At 36.8% G+C, this 20502-nt stretch overlaps 1 protein-coding gene across 3 annotated transcripts in view; it reads right to left on the reverse strand.

The window, feature by feature from the left end:
* Positions 1–20281, reverse strand: part of ISPD (isoprenoid synthase domain containing) — a 229117-nt gene extending 208836 nt beyond the window's left edge. Inside the window, exons 1-2 of one of the 3 annotated variants that reach the window (XM_025046929.1) lie at positions 19624–20281; positions 9711–9987 (exon numbers count right to left, since the gene is read on the reverse strand). In XM_025046929.1, the coding sequence (XP_024902697.1) occupies positions 9711–9987; positions 19624–19880 (534 nt within the window). In that variant the 5' untranslated portion in view covers positions 19881–20281. The remainder of the gene's footprint in view (positions 1–9710; positions 9988–19623) is intronic. The other 2 variants (XM_006911961.3, XM_025046930.1) reach the window with 2 other exon arrangements.
* Between the last annotated feature and the right edge of the window lie 221 nt (positions 20282–20502).

The following is a 20502-nucleotide window of genomic DNA, read 5'->3' on the forward strand; positions in this document are numbered from 1 at the left end:
ATGCCAAACGACATACCAAAATCAATTTAATACACTACATTAATAGAATAAAAGACAAAACATAAACATCTCAATAGGTGCAGAAAAATCATCTGACCAAATCCAACGCTCCTTCATGAAAACAAGCACACAATAAATTAGGAACAGAAGAGAACTTGCTTAACCTGATAAGGGACATCTATGAAAAACCCGCAGCTAACATCATGCTTAATGGTGAAAGTTTGAATGTTTTCCCTTAGCATGAAGACATAAGAAGGATGTCCACTGTCACCACTTACATTAAACACTGTACTAGAAGTTCTAATCAGTCCAATTAGGCAAAAATATCTAATAAAAGGCATCAAAAAATGAAAACTATCTCTATTTTCAGATGATGTGATCATGTATATAGAAAATTCTAATGCATCCACTAAAAACTATTAGAACTAACAAAAAGTTCAGCAAGAATGCAAAAGACAAGTTCATTGTATAAAAATCAATTGTATGTCTGTTAGAACAATCAAAAATGAAATAAAATAATTCATTACAATAGAGTCAAAAAATAAATATTTAGGGATATAGTTAACAAAAATAATGCAAAACTTATATGCTAAAAACTACAAAAAATTCCCCAGCTCCTATGTAACGGCCAGCATCACTACCCACTTATAGAAACCCATTCCTCCTCAAGTACTTCTCTGTAGCAATAGTCTTCTTTCTCTTCTGCCTCATCATTTTTTATTGCTCCACTGAATTGCCTCCATTAGTATGCAAGCATTCTGTGACATCTCCTAGTATTAAACTAGTCCCCTGATCACACATCTTTCTCCAGCTAGCACCAAATTTCTCCATACAAGTAAAGAAAAACTGAAAAAATTATCTGTATTACTCCATATTTCTCTCTCCTCCCATGCTCTCTGGAATCTACTTCAACCAGGATTTTATTGCTACAATGACACAAAAGTACATCTGCCAGTGTCACCAATGACCCCCACATTGCTAAATCCCACAGATAGCTCTTTTCCTTCTTGAGATCATTTGTTCACTCAATTTTTGAAAACTATTCCCAAACAATCCCTCTCATCTTCCCACCCTCTAGATGCTGCTAGATCCTTATATTCTCATTCTGAACAGTGAAATGTTCCAGAGCTCAGACCTCAGACTTTTCTAGCTACAATCATTCCATAGGTAACCTCATAAAGTTACATGGCTTCGAATACCATCTGTGTGAGAACTTCCAAATCTATATAGTCAGCCTAGAACTTTCTCTTGAACTCTGGACTAATACATCCAAATATTTAACATCTCCACTCAGATCAAAACACACATCTCAATAGTAACATACTAAAATCAAAGTTTTGAATTTACCCATACCACACACCTCAAACCTGCTCCTCTGTAGACTTCCCCATCTACATAAACGTCAATTCTATTCTTTCAGTCGTTATTACCAAAATTTTTGAAGGTCATCATTGATTTCTCCCCTTCCTCACTTACTCCATATCCAATCATCAAGCCTCATCAACTTCAAAATATCCCAAATCTGCCTACATTTCACTGTCTCCACTACCACAATCTGAACCCAAAGTACCCTCCCTCTCTCAGACCCCAAACAAAATCAAAAGCCATAAAGGAAGACATTAGTAATTTTGACTATATTAAAATAAAAAATTGCTTGTTTATCGCAAAATAGTATTTATAACTTAAAAAAAAGAAAGTGGAAGAAAATAGCTACAAAGCATACAGCATATGACTTGCAAAGTATTAATGTCCAGATATGTAAATAACTCCCACAAATTGGTATTTATATTAAAAATAGGAACAGGAGCAAAAGACTTTATATGGGCAATTTAATGGCAACACATAAAGCCATAAATTTATGAAAAAAATGTCCAACCTATTAACAAAATTCTAACTTAAAGAACAAAGAGAAAGCATTTTCCACTAACGGGATCAGAAAAAAATATGTCTAAAAACATCAAGTGATGTTGAGGATGTGAAGCAACTCAAACTCTTATTATACACTTGATGAGAGTATGATTTGATACAAGTTTTGAAAATAATTCAGCATCATCGGGTAAAGGTGGTAACTTTTATATGATAACTGCATATACCTTGACTCTAGAGAAATCTTTGTATATGTACACCAGAAGAGGTGTGTAATAATGTTTATGCTAGCAACATCTGCATTAACAAAAACTAAAGAAAACAAATGTCCAGCTGTAAACATGATTTGTAATATATAATATAAAGTAGTGATCATGAATTAACTATAGCTGCAGTCACGTGAATATATTTCCTCAACTATATTGTGCAAAAAATGTTGTCAAGATATATTCAAACGTAAGATTTAAAAAATCATATAAACACATGTCAATCGTATATCAATTATACCTCTAAAAAACTTATTAAAAAATCATACAAACATGACATGCTACATCGTAGGAGTACATGCTACAAAACTGAAGAGAAAAGCAGGAGAACAGCAAAAAACAAAGTTCAGGGTAATGTTTATCCATCTGAAAGGAGTAAATAAGATGAGGGCAGGGACATGGTTTCAAAAAGAATGGTAAGGTTTGATTTATTATACTAGGTGATAGATCCAGAGGTGTCCAAAATTCTCTGCATGTTTTCAGTATTTTTAAAAAGAAAATTTCTAAAATCTGTATTTATGAACTCTCATTTTTCATTTGTGAAAACTAACTTCTCAAGAGCAGAAATCATCTGTATTTGAGATGTCATTAGAGCAGGAGGAATAAATTCCAAGAATAAGTAGGTTCTCGTCTATGGAAGGCAAAAGATCAGTTAGAAAGTAGTACGATATGAAGACAATTGAAAGCAGAAGGTGACTACCAGCTTCCGGGATCTTACTAAACAAAAGGTCCACGAAAAGGGTCACAAGAGAAAATCACTTTTACTGAGCCTTCTTTTCTCTGACTATCATTCACCCATCTATCTGGTATAAACAGATATAGAAAAAGGAGGCTGATGCTAGTAGATGTGTACCATAGCTACTTCCATGGTAAGGGATATTCGTTCAGAAATAAACATGCAGTGAGTCCTCACTTATATGATCTATTCTGAAATTCAAAGCATCAAAATTACAATGCGAGTATGGGCAAAGTCGATTAGTTGCCTCCCACATACAGCAATCTGGGAAGTTTGTTATATGAAGCATGAGAACCATGTTATCAAATGCACTGTCTCCTTGGGAATTAGCATAATAGGGCCTGAATGGAAGCTTAACAGCTCACCACCACAGTGATTACTTGCCTCTCAAGCTAATCTATCAAAGAAATTCCACATGTCAATGCATGGGAATCATCATAGATACAAATCATACAATGTGGAATAACAAACCCACCTCTCCTGTTTATTTTTAAAAGCAAAATTGAACAATACATACTATCCATCCACACAGCAGGTGCTAACATGCACTCCTCCTCAAGCATCTGCATCCAAGCTAATTATGACAACGCACAACAGAAATCCTCTGACCTTGTAATTACAATTTCAGTTAGCTGAGTTGTCTTTATTAAAAGACTACTTAAGAAAAATTTATGGAATTACATCTTCAAAGCTAATCATTAACAATTATGAGATTTTGAATTTTTTTTTATAACAGAATACTTCCAATCTCCTTTTTTGACAAATTAAAAGAATCTATTATTTATTCAATATATAAGTATAGGTATTTTAGAAAAACCTCCATCCCATTTATGGTATCACTACAAATCACACCTAAAAGTGATTAAGCAGCAAAAAAAAGGAATAAGGAGTCCTCCATTTAATATACTAAACTTTAATTCCTGGAACTTAAACTAGTACTATTTACATTAAATTTAATATAATGAGGTATATTACACTTGGATATACAATAAACTTTATTTCATTTTAATCCCTAGATATACTTACTCATCATGCCTTGATCTACACCTTCTCCAACTTTATTTGAAGGTAATTCATAGAACAGATATACAGGGGTAGGTGGTTTCAAGTAATGAAGCAAAACAAAAGCTTTTCGCACAGTATCTTCTTCAGCATCACAAACAGATCAAGTTTCACCTCATTCCTTGGCAATAGGGAATGGCTCAGCATCTGCCCTGGGCTTTTAAATCTTTATCAAAGTAAGACTGAAATGTCCCACTAAATGAGAATTCACTCCTTTCTCACAAATAAAACTGCTTCTTTAGAGATAGGACTTAAATCAATACCAAAGTGTCTCTCTAATAAATAACGACACAGGATTCACTGACCCAGGAGAGCTCATCACCTCAACTGCACCCAGGACTAAACTCACCTTCAATGTACTTGCTCATGATCAAAACTACTCTACAGAGATCTAGTACAAGTGATTATTAGCCATGGTCGCTTCTACCTAATGCCAAATTTCCAAATAGAGTCAAATATATGCCAAGTGATTTTCCATCTCTATTTTAAAACATACCCAGAATATACTGCATAAAGCTGTAAAACTGAATAGTGGGAAAGTATGTTCTTCCTGATGCACTCATATTAAATTTAAGAGAACTCCCAAATTGCTATTAATCATTAATAAATATAGTCATGCTGCAAAATCCCAGAAGATTACATACAAACACACCAACACACACATGTCAAAGTTTCTGGTCATTATGTAAATTTCACTGTTTCTTTTGAGAAGATGACTCAAAGATTTTCTAAATAAAAACTAGTAAATGCTTAATGAAAAAATGTATATTCTTCCTACACAAAAAGTGATGCCTACATAATCCTTTGATTTTAAGTCTTCTGTAACAGACTACCATTATTAAAGTTATTTAACTATTCTAGTAACAAAATATCCAGTAACTTTTAAACTGACATTATACCCAATTGCTCACTAAATTATAAAGACAATTATTTACCTTAAGAAAAGGAATAAGGTGGTGATCATTTCACAATATATGTAAGTCAAATCATTATGCCATACACCTTAAATTTAATTACTACTGCATGTCATTTATAGCTCAATAAAATGAAAAAATAAGAAATAAAGATAAGTTCATCCGTAGTATTCTGATTAATTATGCTCTAACTCTGTAAATTTATTATCTACATCACTGGTGTAGGGGAAGTTGGAGTGGGAGTAGGGGTGTAAACAGGGACGCTGCTAACCATCACATAAGACACAGGACAGCCCCGCACAACAAAGACTTATCTTACCCAAAATGTCAGTCGTGCTAAGCTTAAGAAATCCTGTGCCACAACAATATTCAAATACAGAAAGAAACAAGATTTGGAACCTTATCTCACAGGCAAAAATCTCTGTTGCTTTAAATATTGGAAAAAAACAACCCATACAAGAGATTACTGTAGTGGACCTTATGTTTAATGAGATATGCAGTAAGATGTACCATGAATCAGGGCTCAAAAGGTCTCAGACAATTAGAACTTTTAGATAAATACAATTTTCATGGGTACGTCTGTAGGTGGCAACAAAGTTAGTGTCTAAACTGTAATCTCACCTTGCGGCTCACACACTATCCATTCAGTCAGATCCAGTCAGTCTGGTTCCCTGAACATTTTTAACCACCTGCACTTTTCTCTCCATCTTGATTGACTTAGATCGGCCATCATCACTCAGCTGGATCATTACTGTGATTCCTGAACTAATTTAATTTCCCTAAAACTCTTCCTGTGCTCCATCTACCAAACCAGGGAGACACTCATCTTTCGAAAATTCAAATCTGATCATATTATTCCCTGCTGAAAATCAGTATCTCCCTCTTATCTATAGGATAAAAGTCAAGGAAAGAGATCATGGAAGATTAATGAATTCCAACCTACACATGATTCCACACTGAAAACAGCAAATTTAAGTGATTCTGTTCATGGGAATATAAAAGGTCTGAAATTGAGGCATGAGACAGAGATTTGGGAAATAATAGTGTATCTGTAAGAGTTAAAATGGGTGCATACAAATGCATTGTACCAAGTAATGTTTAAATATTGAAAGATATAAAACCAAAAACATAAGAAAAAGGAGACCAACCATATTTTAAAAAAAGACCAAATGGAACTCCTAGAAATTAAAAAATTATTAAAATTTTTAAAATCCTTAAACATAAGATTTGGTAGAGCTAAAGAATTAATGAAATAGAACACTTAAATTACCTAAGAAGCAGGCAACAAAAAGAGATGGAAAATAAAAAAAAAGTTAGGAGACATGAAGACAGGATCAGAAAGTCAATCATACATAGAGTGATCCATAAGAAGAGAGAAAAGCTGTGCGGTAGGAAATAAAGCAGAGTTAATATTCAATAAGATAATGGTTGATAATTTTTCAGAATTTATAAAAATACATGAATCATAAAATTCATACAGGACAATCAATCCAAAGCAAGCGGGGAAAATCTATATCTAGATGCATCATAGAGATACTGTATAATATCTATGAAAAATAAATTATAAGATACCTTATATTAACCAGAGAGAAAAGGCAGATTCCTTTCAAAAGATACAATTAGACTGTTTAGCAGACCTTGAAAGTTGAATAAAAGCCAGGAGATAATGACAGTATATTTTCAAAGTACTTGAGGGAAAAAAATAGCTGTAGTCTTAGAATTTTATACCCAGACAAACTATTACCAAGAGTAAAGATGAATAACACTAAAAGGATTTCACTACTGATCCTACTGAGGTAACCTGACCTCTGTGGAACCCAAAAATGGTGTATACACAGAGAGAGAGAAACTGGGTTCTGGCGATACATTCAAGTTCTTATATGCAGACACCTCTAATGCCAGTATTAATTTCAGACATCTTTTCTCATAGGGTAACACATCTTCATCAATTTGGTTTTACTTTTAACCAATGTGAAAGTTAAACTATCAAAGTTATCTTTAACATGTATACCCCCCTAATGGGCTGTCACACTGTCTAACTTACTTAGAAAATGATTTATCTAAAAGGGCCTTTTAGTAGAGCTTGAAAATTAAAGACTAAGAAAACAAGAAAATAAGTCAGAGTCTATGGGGCACAATTTTAGAGAACAAAGGAGAATGGGTTCAAAAGAATACATGGAAAACAAATCGTAAAGTAGCTCTGACTAAGCAAAGGCATCACTCTTTTCTTGTCTTGGGATAGCATTTGATTCAGGCCAATCTTATGCAATTTACTGCCCAGAGGTTATAAAAGATGCCAATACTTCCTACTAATATAAGAACTTCAACTACTAGTGCAAGTCTCAATTAACTGCATTTATGCTTTTATGATTAGAACAGTATGAGAGTTGCCAGGAAGTGTTGCCTAACACTTGTAGGGCCCTTTTGACTAAGCAAAAAATATTACTGAGTGTTTGCAATGGAAAACTATGTATTATTTAGAGCAGACTCTTCCAGATTAGCTCAGTCTCACCTCTCATTGCCTTTGAGCTCTTTTACAACTTTTCAGAAGTTATAGTAACTGATAACAGTACAAAAGTATTCTTGACTATAAACATGCAACTATTTTCTACCTAATGGAGGTCCAGTTGACATCTTCCTCCCTTGGAAAAGCAGTTTTGTCTATTTGCGAATTCATCTCAACATTCCTTTATGCCATACAAATTTGTGCTTTCTGGATTATAATATCTGTCTTGTTCTCTCATTAATGAGTTCAGTAAAATTCCTAATACATGCTCATCTTGTACCTGTAGAAAACTTGTGATTTTATACCTTTTTGAAAATTATACTTTAACATCATCAAAAATAATGCAATATTTTTAGAAGAGACCAGATTTCTGAAGCTGAATTCAAAACAAATTAGTTGTAAAGTTTTTGCTTGAAACCAGCTTCTTAATGTAATCAAAAAGCTTCATGGCTTGCATTTATATTTGTTAGTTTTATTTAAGATGTATAATGTGATTAAATATTATAAACTACATTCTGATTAACAATGTTAAAATCAGAAAGAATTCAAAAGGAATCCCAACAAATCTACAAACCTAAAACACTAATTGCTATACATTTTAATGTTTTTTAAGCCGTCTGTTAAACAATTATCTTTAGCATATTAAGTAGAGCAAGATAAAAGGCCTTTTTTGTTTTTTTTAGATACATTACCAAAAGAATCACTTTATAGACCATCTCTTAGGAATAATCTCTCTCAAATATAATACTCAACAATAAAAAAATCCCAAATGTATATAAATTTTATACTGAGTTTGAGTGATATTTTCCAAAGGTAACATAGGCAAAGAGCTATATTTTTCTGTGTATTTAACATGCATTGAATTTCTAACCATCTGTCCAAATTATGTAGTCTCTCCTAGAAACTCTCAAATTTGTAAAATTTTACTCATATTCCTAAAAGTTATAAATCCTTTATTCCTTCATTCCTCCTCACCACCCTTATAACTGATCGTATTCCTTCTACCACAATGGAGGAGCCTGGAGAAGAGGAAGGGAGTCAGGAAAAACACAAGAACCACAAGAAAGTTTTTTGGTCACTTATGTTCCTGGACCACAGCTTTCACCACATCAAAGTACCATTTAGAAGTGATGCTAACGATGAGAAATCAAATGTTTCATTTAATCTATGGAATTCTTAATCAGGTCTAAATTTAAATAAATTCATGTTGTAAAAATAAGAGATTAAATTAGGGACAATTTCCTGACCATATGACCCAAACACATATTAGTTAACTTAGGAGAAGTCATAGACTGTCTTTCCCAGATACATACTTTAAAACTTGCTGGCCTCCAGATGGCTAGGAAGACTTAGATGATTTCTTCCATTCATCTACAACCCTTGGAGGAAACTCTAGTACTTAGATGTTATAATTCATCTTTAAATAATACCATTTTTAAGTACTTAGAACTCTATTAAAATAGTTAACATACAAATTTTCTATCCTAAAAATCTTACAAGTATTAGCATCTATATTTTTACAAGTAAGGAAGACAGGCCCAAAGAGATTAAGAAAGTTGAACACATTACACCACTAATATGATTTAAAAAACTGAAAATTGTGACTCAGTCTGTCAGACTCCACAGATTATTTCTATTCTCTTATATCAAGTCTGTGCAGCAATTTTTTTTCACTGTCTCAAATTTAGACTGCAAACTTAAGTTTAAGAACTACTACCTTATTTATAGAATTGTATCTAGTAATATAAGGGAAAAAACAGATGTTCTAGAGATTACAATAGGTCTCTTGCAATTCTGTGCTTATTTTGATGAAATAAAAGTGAAAACAGAATTCTGTCACCTTAAGATGATTTATTTTAAAGGTTGCAAAAACCTTACCTGGCTCTTTTGACAGAAAATAAACCACTTCTGAAAAACAAAACTAAACTAAACTAAAAAAAAATTTGACTGCAATGAGCCAGATTTTTGTTAATTTGTTAATACATATATACATATATATATACATATATATATATGTATGTATGTATCTTAGACTTCTAAGTGATTTCTTAGACATTTTTAAATAACTGCATATTTCATTTCATTCCTTTAAAGTCCATTCATATCTATACAATAATGACATTATTACTACATTCTCCTCAAAATAATTCATATTACGATGATAAATGCCTATAGCAAAAGATAAATTCCAGAACAGTCTCACAATCTATAAGACTATAAACTTCCTAAAACAAATTACCCTAACATCTTTAAGTCATCACGCCCATTTTAAATAACTTGACATTTAATTCCCTCAAAATTCAGCAAATGAACAACTCTGTAGTTTTGCCTATTCTATGCGTTCTCAGGAGTATACTTACCCCATGTTCCTTAGCAGCTGTGACAACTTTAAGGAGAATGTCTTCCTCAACAAAAGGCCTCACAGCATCGTGGATAATCACTACTTCCGGCTTGGAGAGCTGAGCGTCCGGCTGACCCTCCGCCAGTGCTTTCAGTCCATTGAATATTGACCTGTGGCGGGTCACTCCAGCTTCAACTAGCGAAATGCGTTTATGCTGGTACCTCTGAATAATACCCTTCATTGCGTCCATGTTCTCTCCCGTTACGGCCACAACAATGTCATTTATCCAACATAATCTAAAAGGAAAATATGTATACATTTCACATAAACTGATTCTTATACGACTAAGGTTAAGCTAATAATAGAAAATTGAATTTTTAGTTAAGTACTGGTATGTCTTCGTAAAGAGATTGAAAACTGAAAGTTAATAACTAAATCAGTCTTATTCATTTTTATCAAATCTAGTAAAGAGACTGATAAAAAAAATCAGTGAATATGTCACACTACAGATAGAAACACATAGATATATAGTATTTTGCAATATATTGTGTACAATATAGATTGTATATGATATACAGATAGATATTAGAGATTTGTAACTTAAAAATTAAATTTGAATAATTATGATATTAATCTGTAGACTGAGAAAAAAAGACTATAACAAGAATATGCTTTTAAATTGATTTTTCCAAATAATTTTTCTCATAGAATAGAAACAATTCAAAGCACGTATAAATTCCAAAAGTTTTGTCTCTTTAGTGAAGTCCATTGAATTGGCACAAACCTGGATCAATAACACGAACTGCCTACATCAAGGTGAAATACTGTATCTCAAATAGGGAAACTGTAATGATTAAATTTGTATAAATATAAAGCAGGATCTAATAAAATGAGAAGAACTCACAATTTAATGAAATATAAAATTAAATCAATCTGTTGAGTCAGATACAAAAGACGAAACTTTTTTTTTCCATTGTAAAACATTATTTTAAATAAAGACCTACTGACATACATTGAGTGGTGACCATATTAAAGAAGTCTGGTGGCCTTCTCTATAATACCAGTGCTAACTGAGAGTACTGTCACGTTCCCCAGCCGCAGCCCAGACCAAGAAAACTCCCTCTGACCCATGATATCAACTCTGAATAAAGGTCACTTTAGAAGTTAATGGCATTCTTAGCCTATGAGATCCTATATGTTCATGCTAGACAGTTAAAAGTCTTAAACACATTTTTAAAGAGATGGAAGAGGGGGTCATAAAATTACTAAATAGTGAAATTAACTCTCTGCTTTATTAAAAAATTAAAAAACACTGGGTTGCTTTGCTCGATAATTATCAATCTCCTACCTTCTGTTATTGAACAAAGCTTTCCTATAACTCAAACCCTATTCTGCCTTTGTCTATAACAATACTACACTGATGAACAAAACCAAGAGCTACTTTATAAGCACACTGTCTTTTCACTTTAAGTCCATTCCTTTAACAAATATTTATTGAACACCAAATTAATGCTCGGCATTAAGTATACAATGGAAATAGTCACTGCCTTCACAGAGCTCACAGATCAAACAAATAAGAACACCAATAAACAATTGCAAGCTGTGATCAAATGCTGTAAAGGAGATGTCCAAGCTCCGGGACTACATGCAATAGAATATTTGGACTGGCAGAGAAAAGTCTAAGATGACGCTGACTAAGGAAGCGGCGTTTGCTGCATGATCCAAGCGGTGAGTGGCAGAAAAATAGGAAAAGAGGTTTGGAGGGAGGGAGACTGGGCTGATATAAGCAAAGACCATGACAAGGTCCTGACGGGCTGGAAGGACATAGAGTTCTGTGAGCGAGGGGGAGACAAGCCCATGAGAAGGCTGGAGGCCCAGGCAAGCACCGGGCTAAGTCAGGCCATGAGAACCTCCCATACTGTGTTACGGGTTTAAGTCTTTAATTCTAAAAACAATAGGAAGCCATAGAAAAACTTTATGCAGGAGAGGTCATTTACACTAAAAACAAAATTAAGGATACTCACCTCCATCAGTGTTTTAGACACTGTTCTATGACATGATGGTAGCAGAATAAAAACCCCCCAAAGATGTCCATCTCCTAATTCTCAAAGCCTGTGAATATGTAACTTTACATGCCGAAGGAACTGTGCAGATGTGATTAAGATCTCAAGATAGAGAGATGATCCTGGACTCTCTGGGTGAGTCCGATGAAATCACAAGAGTCCTTATAAGTGAAAGAGAGAGGCAGTCGAGCCAAAGGAGGAGATGTGATGACAGAAGCAGCAGTCACAGTGACACATAACCACAAGTCCAGGAACATGGGTGACCTTGTAGAATCTAGACGATGCCAAGTAAATGGATTGTCCCCAGAGCCTCTGGAGGAACACAGCAATGCCGACATCTTTATCTTAGCCCAATGGGACTGATCTTGGACTTCTGACCTCCAGAAGTGTAAGATAATAAATGTATGTTGCTTAAGCCACTCAGTTCATGGAAATTTTTATAGCAGCAATAGGAAAGTAACTTAACAGCATAAATTTTACTCTGGCTGCAAGGTCAAGAATAGAAAGGGGAGAGAGAGAAAGGATGCAGACAGACTGGGTAGGAGGCTGCTGCCTACGTCTCTGCAAGACAGTGATGGAGCTTCTAGATTGGATTTAAGAGATAAATTATAAGTAATCTACATTAGTCAGTAAGACTGGCAAAATAAGTCAATTATCACATAACATAAATAATAGCTAATATCAATTAAGCACTGTGTCTTAAGCATTAGCAATATTCTAACTCATGTAATCCTCACAATATACTGTGTCTCATAATATGGAAAACAAATCAGAAAGATATCTGATATAGATACATTACGCCTTATTCTCCTATGCTACCATCTTATGCCAAAAAGTACTTGGAAAAAATGTTTTTACCATTTTTCATCAAAACAATACAACATTCCATCTTCTAGAATGTAGGCTACTTCTCCCTGTACCACTTGGTCTCTCGCATGCCCCTCTTACTCCACAGACCACATTCTCTCTCACCCCCACATTTTGCTTATGCTATTTCCTTTGCCTTTCAACACTATCCTCCATCCCTATCACACTCTGCCATCCCCACCCACTCCAGGCTGAGTCCTACTCTTTCTTCAATTCAGGTATGGCCTCCCTCAGGAAGCTTTACCTGTCATTCAGGGTGAGGCATCCCTGCTCTTGGCTTCCAGGTAAGCTTCGTATCGAGCATCATGCTGTATTCTGTTTCATTTCCCAGCCCCGTCAGTAGGCTATTAATTCATAGAAATCAAAGATGACAACACCACAGGACTTAGTACCTACTAAACTTTCTATGATATTAATAGAAATCGCAGCTTAGACACATGGATTGTTTGCTAGGTGCCATCACTATGTAGAGCATTTGCCTGCAATATCACAATACTAACATCAGCTCTATGAAGTAGTCACTATTATAATCTCCATTTTACAGAGAACATAGAGGCAGTGATCTACCTTTGCTCAACACAGAGCAGTTATTCAAATATCTCTGTTCAATGAGTTAATGACCTGATGAACAAACTCCTAAAGGTAAATCCCAATTTTACTGGAATGCCTTAAAATAATTATAATTACTTATGTTCCATCAAACAGAGAGCAGTCAAAATAGATGTAAATAATTATAAACAGATAAATGTGTGGCTTTAGACTATTTCACATTTCACATTTCACATTTGTATGAAGCTCTAAATAGAAAAGTGCTTTAAACCAGTTTCTCAAACTGCAGATTTCAGGACTTATTATTGTGTTATAAAATCAACTTAGTAAGTTTAGGCTAATATTTTCGGGTAAATGAAAAAAAATTAGAATGCATAGCAAATACTAAAGATAGATTGTTTTCATAAAATGCAAATATGTGTGCGTTTATGTATAGAAATGTGTTTGTCATTGAGTAATGATACAAAGTGTAATTCTTATAACAGGTCCCAATAAAAAAAGTATGGAAAACACCATTTTAGGTCATTCTTAAGAGATAATGGGCTTATTTGTGCTCTTTTGTTCGGCAACTAAGCATGTACTCAGTACTTTGAAGCCTTTATAAGTATTACTTGTATTTCAGAGGGTTTATTCACATTCTTTTCTAGTTATAGAATTAAAAGCCTTTTATAGTATTAAAATTTAATAATGTAGAATCATGAAACCGAGAAAGACCTTAAGTACCTCACACAGTGCCTACTGAACAAATATTGGCTGAATAAATGGATCTGGCTGACCTCCTCAGCTAAGGGCAAGTCCACACTGAACCCCATGTAGCCGGATTTTATCAAGTTCTCCTGAGTATTTCCTTCCTAGCACATTCCACAGGCAAATACAAACCTAACCTCAAGCTCCATTATACCTATGGACATTTTGAGGAAGAAATATAATAGCTCAGATGTTATTTTCTCCCAGAATAACAAAAACGTTTACAAGAGTACTCTGCTCAGATAGATCAGTTGAAAATAGGAGATTTAAACAAATGTTTTTAAAAAGCAGATGGAAAATCAGGCCCCATTAACACCTCTAAAGCGCTCTCACTGAGGCTGCAAAGTTTGGCCCCAAGGGACAGTGGCAACTGCAGCTCACTGCCATGACAGTCTTTATGGAAAATCGGCCTCTAACATAATTTGGCCCAAATTTGTGGATTTCAATTTCTCTGTACCCACCAGGATATTTCACAGCAAAATACTGAATTTGTGTAAAAAAGGCTGGCTCTTGATTGCCTTCGCAACATCAAGTCTCCTTCCTATGGCCCACCAAGGCTTTCAGTTGTCAAGGCCCACCTACCGGTCCTGGTCTTATCTCTTGTACTGAAGGAGTGCCATGGGCCATTGGGAACTTCACACAAATTCAAATCATCTGATCAAAACATAGTCCTATTGTACAAAATATTGGCCTATTCTTTCTCTTGACTTAGACTTGACACTTTCCTTAATGAAGCATTAAGATAAATTTTTTAGAGTCAAATTCATATATCTGAGCAAGCAATCAATTAAAAGCATCCTAAATGCTTTTCTACTTTTGAATCCCTGATTTAATTAATCACTAAAACCTGTCAATTCCTGTCTTCTAAATATTTCTCCTGTCTTCCCTACTCCATTGCTACTTTCAGCTTAATTCAAGCAATCCACATTGCTCATTTGGATTAGCAATTATGAATTTCTATTCTATCTTGTTCAAACAGAATTAGCAGTGGTTTTCAGAAATAGAGGACAGAACAAGTTTTTAAAGTACACAAGAAAAGAAAAATGAAAGACAAGGATAAAACAGAAAATCATATAATCCATAAGTTAATGAAAGACATACTATAGAATCTTATACACTTACTAAAAACAGACTTCCATTGATTTTCCAAGTAATAAAACAAGAAAGCAACCCTATCTCAATCACAAAATCCAGAGTTTTCATAACACATATAATTGACAACACAGATTTTTTTTCAACTTTATCTGGAGTTATCAGACTGAAGAAGGCTAACTCACTTTAACCAAACTAAAAAGAGACTGAAACATAAATTAGAAAGCCAACAGTTTAATATACAATGATATACATTACTAGCACAAGGTCTGTAATGCTTTTTATCAGTGGGATGGCACATTTTTTCCCTATAAAAGATTTGTATGGGAAGCCAATTATAATAAGGTTGTTGATGAGCATGAAACCATATCAAGGAACAAGTTATTTTAAGCAGTGTCCTCCACCTAGCAGAACTGGAGAAACCTCAGGAACTACGGGGGAGGCTGTGCCAGACCTTGTTCAAATCTATTGTCAGAGGAATTCCCACCCCCACCCAGCCCACCACCACCACCAAGAATCTGAATAAGCACTGCCAACATTTGCATCTCTAACTTACTTTTGTCATGGTTATCATTTTAATCTATTTAGCTATTCCAGGTTGTCTAACCCTCCTTAATGACACTTTCTTTCCTTAGATATTTGAAACCAGAAATTAGATTACTGGCAGGAATTTTTACTTCCAATTTCTGATCTGAGAATACATTTTTTAAACAGTAAAATTTAGATGTTTGAGTGGGTCAATTGTGAGTGGATTTTATAATTTCACTGTCAGAGCTTTATGCCCCTGCTAATACCACTTTCACATGATTTCTTAAAGCAGTATACTCTTTTATAAACTCAAGTCACAAAGAAATAGTTATGTGAAAAATTAATACCCTTGATCTGTTTTTTGTTAGTAAAATAAGAAAAATCAAAGGTCTCCAAATTATATAATCTGTTGTTCAATAATTTATATTGCAATGCCTTCTAAAAGGCCAAAATGAAACTTTCAAACTCCTAGAAACTTCAGTCAACTTCTAAAGGCCCCTGTTCCCAGTACAACCTAGAAATTAGTTATACTTGATTCTTTTAGTTATACCCATAATGCATAGATCTGAACTACAAGAATACAGCACATATATGAACATTTATAAGCATGTACATCTATACGGATACATGTCTATAGATATGGACACATATGGCTAATTGTAATAAATATATCTCCACACAACTGATTTTGACAAGACTTTGAGCCTCCATTTGTCCAGATAGAGCCTTTAGCCAACACATCTCAGATTTGTGAGGATTCAGAATTTCTTTTGAATCTCATTTAATCTGACAAACAGTTATCTAAGAAATGGCAATGCCACATAAGTAGAACTTGGCTAAACTAAAAAATGTTGTAGTTCTCCACTTTTGCCTGCAGGAAAACACAAAACAAACAAACACAATCTGAAGTTCCAGTCTCACAAGATAGTGTTTATCTCAATGTCTCAGTGCCTCCCCCAACTTCTCAATTATAAACGGACAGGTGCTTCATATGTAACATGTTGTTTGAAAAAGAAAAAAAAGAAAAAAAAAGAAAATCCAAAATGCAGTCTGGCTCTTAATTCCTCTTTTGCCATGGGGCCTCTCAACCAGCCATTGGCTGTGCTGCTTCTGAACCAGAGAATAAGCCGCCAGGGATCTGATAAATCTGAGAGCCTGTTCCTTTTGAAGGTTCCAATCAGTTGTCCTTCCAGCTCTGTCTACCCTACCTCCAGAACTACCCTGTACCTAAATTCCTGAACCTAAAGTCCTATGCTCAATTAACTTGCTTCTCACAACTGTTCTGAGGGTTTCTGTTTCCACTTTCCTGAGCCTTTAAATCTGATTGGTTAGCACTCCTCTCTCTCCTATCTTTCTTCCAAAGTTTTCTTGATATCTTTTATCTGTTCTACCTCCTCTTGTATTCATTTTTCCTTGTGTGGCTATACATTTTTAGTCCCTTTAGGTGGCTAAATGAAGGAGTGGAAATAAACACACATTTAAATGGCATTGTTTAAAAGCAAGACTGGTCATGTTTCTTTACATTTCCCTATTCCGGTTCAGAAATTTGGGGCCAAACTTCAGGGAGACGCTTCTTCTCTCTCCTAAGTCCTAACTAGTTAGTTCATTGTATATTGGTTCAAAATTCCAAAAGACAAATCAACCGATAAGGTTATTTATCAATAAGTATCTTTAATTTCTTTGTCAAGAAAAAAATAAAGAATAAAGATTACTCACAACGACTTCTCAACCTCTATAAATGAGAAGGCAAAAGATTGAGTAAGGGAAATCCTACCTATGAAAGCCAAACAAAATAAGTTTTGAAGTCAAATTCACACATTCATAGCTCTTAAAGGGTAAAGAAAGCTGACCATCTCTTAATGTAACCTGAATGACTGACAGTGGTGACATACAGTTACATCTTCTCTTATTTGAGACACTGAAAGCTGTGCTTTAATAAGTAGTAAGCACGCATAATTTAAGAATTTCTTCGATAACTGTTTGTCAGATAAAATTAAGAATTTTACAAGACATTTTTCCATTTCCTTATTTGAATTTGCATAATTTATCTTTCAGGATAAAATAACCTTGGCCTTTTGGCACCATGCTATAGGAAAACCATAAGCAGTCTATGGAACTCATCTTCTTCCAAAAGAGAATGGCTTTCATTTGGCAAATGGCTAAGAAGCACCCATACACACACCACTGTAATGCAAGGTTTCCATGGATTTCCTGAGAAATGCCCAAAATATAATATTCTTCAGGCATTGTAATATGATAAAAATGAATCTTGACATATTTCAAAATGGAGGTTTTGACTAGTTACTATTAGGCTTTTACGACTGCTGTTATCAATTAAGTAAAAATGGAAAACAAGTGTCTTATTTTCCATAAACAAGGGCTTTCCAGAAAATTCTTACATTTTAACAGTGATTTTTTTCAGTATCCACCTATCTCAGGCTGCCTCAGAAGTTAAGACGCAAAACTGCAAATTAATACACAAGTTTTGATAGGAAAGAAAGTTAAATGTAAAAATGATTACACTCCCCTATATCTAATTACAAAGATCCTGGTGGCCAAGAGCCACTGTGTTCCATAAGATTCCTGCATAAATGAGCTATGTTGTCACAATGTCTATGACACTAGAATATTATAGGTACATGATTCATACAGTGGTTTCAAGGAACCCCCTATTAACTACCCAGAGAAATGGAAGACTACAGAAGCAAGAGAAGCAGCACCTGGAACTGTTTCAATGTTTGTATGAGTTTCAGGTATAACCACGGGCAAGATAAACAAATCAAGGGTGATTTTCCAAATGACAACATTCATAAAGTAAAATAACCCTATGCAAAGTAACTTGGGCCCTTTGGCTTCTGGCGTGTGTGTGAAAGCCCTGGGGGGAAGGGGGCTCTTTTCTGGGTAACATGCTATCGTCCTTTGACTAGAACCTCAGTAGCTTCCTTTTCCTTAAAGCCTCCTGCAAAGGCTACGCTAAAGGATGCCATCTATCTTGAAATGCAGACGATTCACTTCAATCTAAGGTTTAACGTACTATCACAGGCCCACGAAGGAAGGCCCACTAGCTTCAAGAAGTTTAAATACCTCAGCAACAGGTATGTGGACCTTTATAATCCCTGCTTCCGCCCCTCCATCCTCACCCCATGTTCCATCACATTACCTGGTGTTAAAACAAGATAAGTTAATGAAATAATATACCCCACCTTTTCATCTGCTTAGTTCCTCACTACAGCTCCCCCGGTCCGACTTTTCTCATTTCCTCCCCCTCCTTCATTTCTCCAACTAATCAATTCATTTTCCTAACAAGATAAGGCATGTGTTGGCCTAAACTTCAGAATCTAGCACCCTTAAATCCGTCTCCACCATTAAAAGACTGGGATTAAATTCTGCTCCTCGGTCCACCTTCAGCACCGAGTAATTAGCAGTGTATCTCATATGAAGTGCTCAGTTAACGTTTGTGAATGAATAGATAAAATGAACGAACAAAGGCCCACGAAACTAGATGTGCAAGTAAAAGTCATAACCCACGTGGATGCGGGGAGTGAGAATGCGCAAGCGCAGAGAGAGAGCGCGCGAGAGGGGCGGGGGAAGGGAGAGGGGATACATGAAAGAAAAAGAATGAAGTGAGAAAAAGTGAGAGCATATGAGAGCGTGTAAGAGAATATGAGAGACAGCAGAGACAGGGAGCCTCTTAAAACTGCTTCTCCTCATTAGGCCCCACAGGGGCTACAGTTAGAACTACTGTTCCTCAGTCCCCAACCGCGAGCTCGTTAGTCCAGCTTCACCTCGAGCCGGGATTTTGCCCACCAGGCGGACGGCTTGGCCACGTAAAGGGCTCCGCGGGGCAGCCCCAGCTCCTGTCCCTGCGTTAAAGGGCCAGAGCTGCCCATCTCTGCCGTGCTGGCGACAACAGAGGCCACGCCTGAGTGCCTGCGCCGTGGGAGTCGGCCCCCCATCCGCCGAGAGAGGGAGCGGCGCTACAGCAGCGACCGGGGCAGGTGTCCCCGGCCGCCCTAAGCCGGCAGGGCGGAGGGCGGGGAGCGGGAGGCCGGGCGGAACCGCGGGGCGCGCCTGGCGCCGCATTACCTCTCCAGGGCCTGCAGGGTGTAGCTGATGAGCGGCCTCTCCAGGATGGGGCAGAACTGCTTCGGGGTGGGGACGCCCATCCTCTCCCCCCTCCCCCCCGCAGGCAGCACGGCCGCCACGGCCAGTGCGCAGCGCTGGATCTGGGCCTCGGCCCCGCTCAGGGAGGAGGCCGAGGCCGCCGGGCCCGCGCCGCACACACCACGCGGGAGAGGCCCCGGCTCCGCGGGCCCGGAGCCGCCCGGCCGCCCGGGCTCCATGGCGGCGCGGCCCGCCCCTCGCTCCGGCGCTGGCCGGGCTCGCGGGGTGGAGGGCGGACGACAGCAGGGGTGCAGAGCACGCAGACGGCTCCCACCCGGGCGGAATGGGCCAGTCGGTTGTGGGTCCCCAGGGAACGCTCCGGCTTCCGATCTTTCCTCCAGGCGCGTCTGCGGCCTCTGAGCCCAGCGCCCCCGGGAGGGCTGTTTCCCAGCTTGTCGCTTTGCCTCTGGCAGGCCCAGCTAGCGCCGCAGGTGGAAGTGTCAGCCCTCCTCATATACCTCAGGGTCCCCTTAAACTTAGAAGCTGTGAGGTCCAGGACTCCCTCCCCTCCACCTCCCCTTGAAGAAATTTGGAAGAGAATTAAATTCAAGTCACATGATGGGACAGAAATGTGCACATCGATTATCTTTCATCAAGCTCCGGAGGCTTCCTGATTCCGCCTTGGGTAAAGAAAGATGGATGAGCAAATGTTATGAAACATCAATAAGCCAGACTGCTGAGGTTCCCACATTTGCAAGTTGAACCCTCCTGGAGTCATACAAAAGTACTGACACTTAAATGTCCCAGCCTCAGACCGGGGTTTAATTGGTCTGGTGTGTGGCCTGAGATTTGGGATGTTTG

The sequence above is a fragment of the Pteropus alecto genome, unplaced genomic scaffold, assembly GCF_000325575.1.
Source record: "Pteropus alecto unplaced genomic scaffold, ASM32557v1 scaffold21, whole genome shotgun sequence".
Lineage (NCBI taxonomy): Eukaryota > Metazoa > Chordata > Mammalia > Chiroptera > Pteropodidae > Pteropus > Pteropus alecto.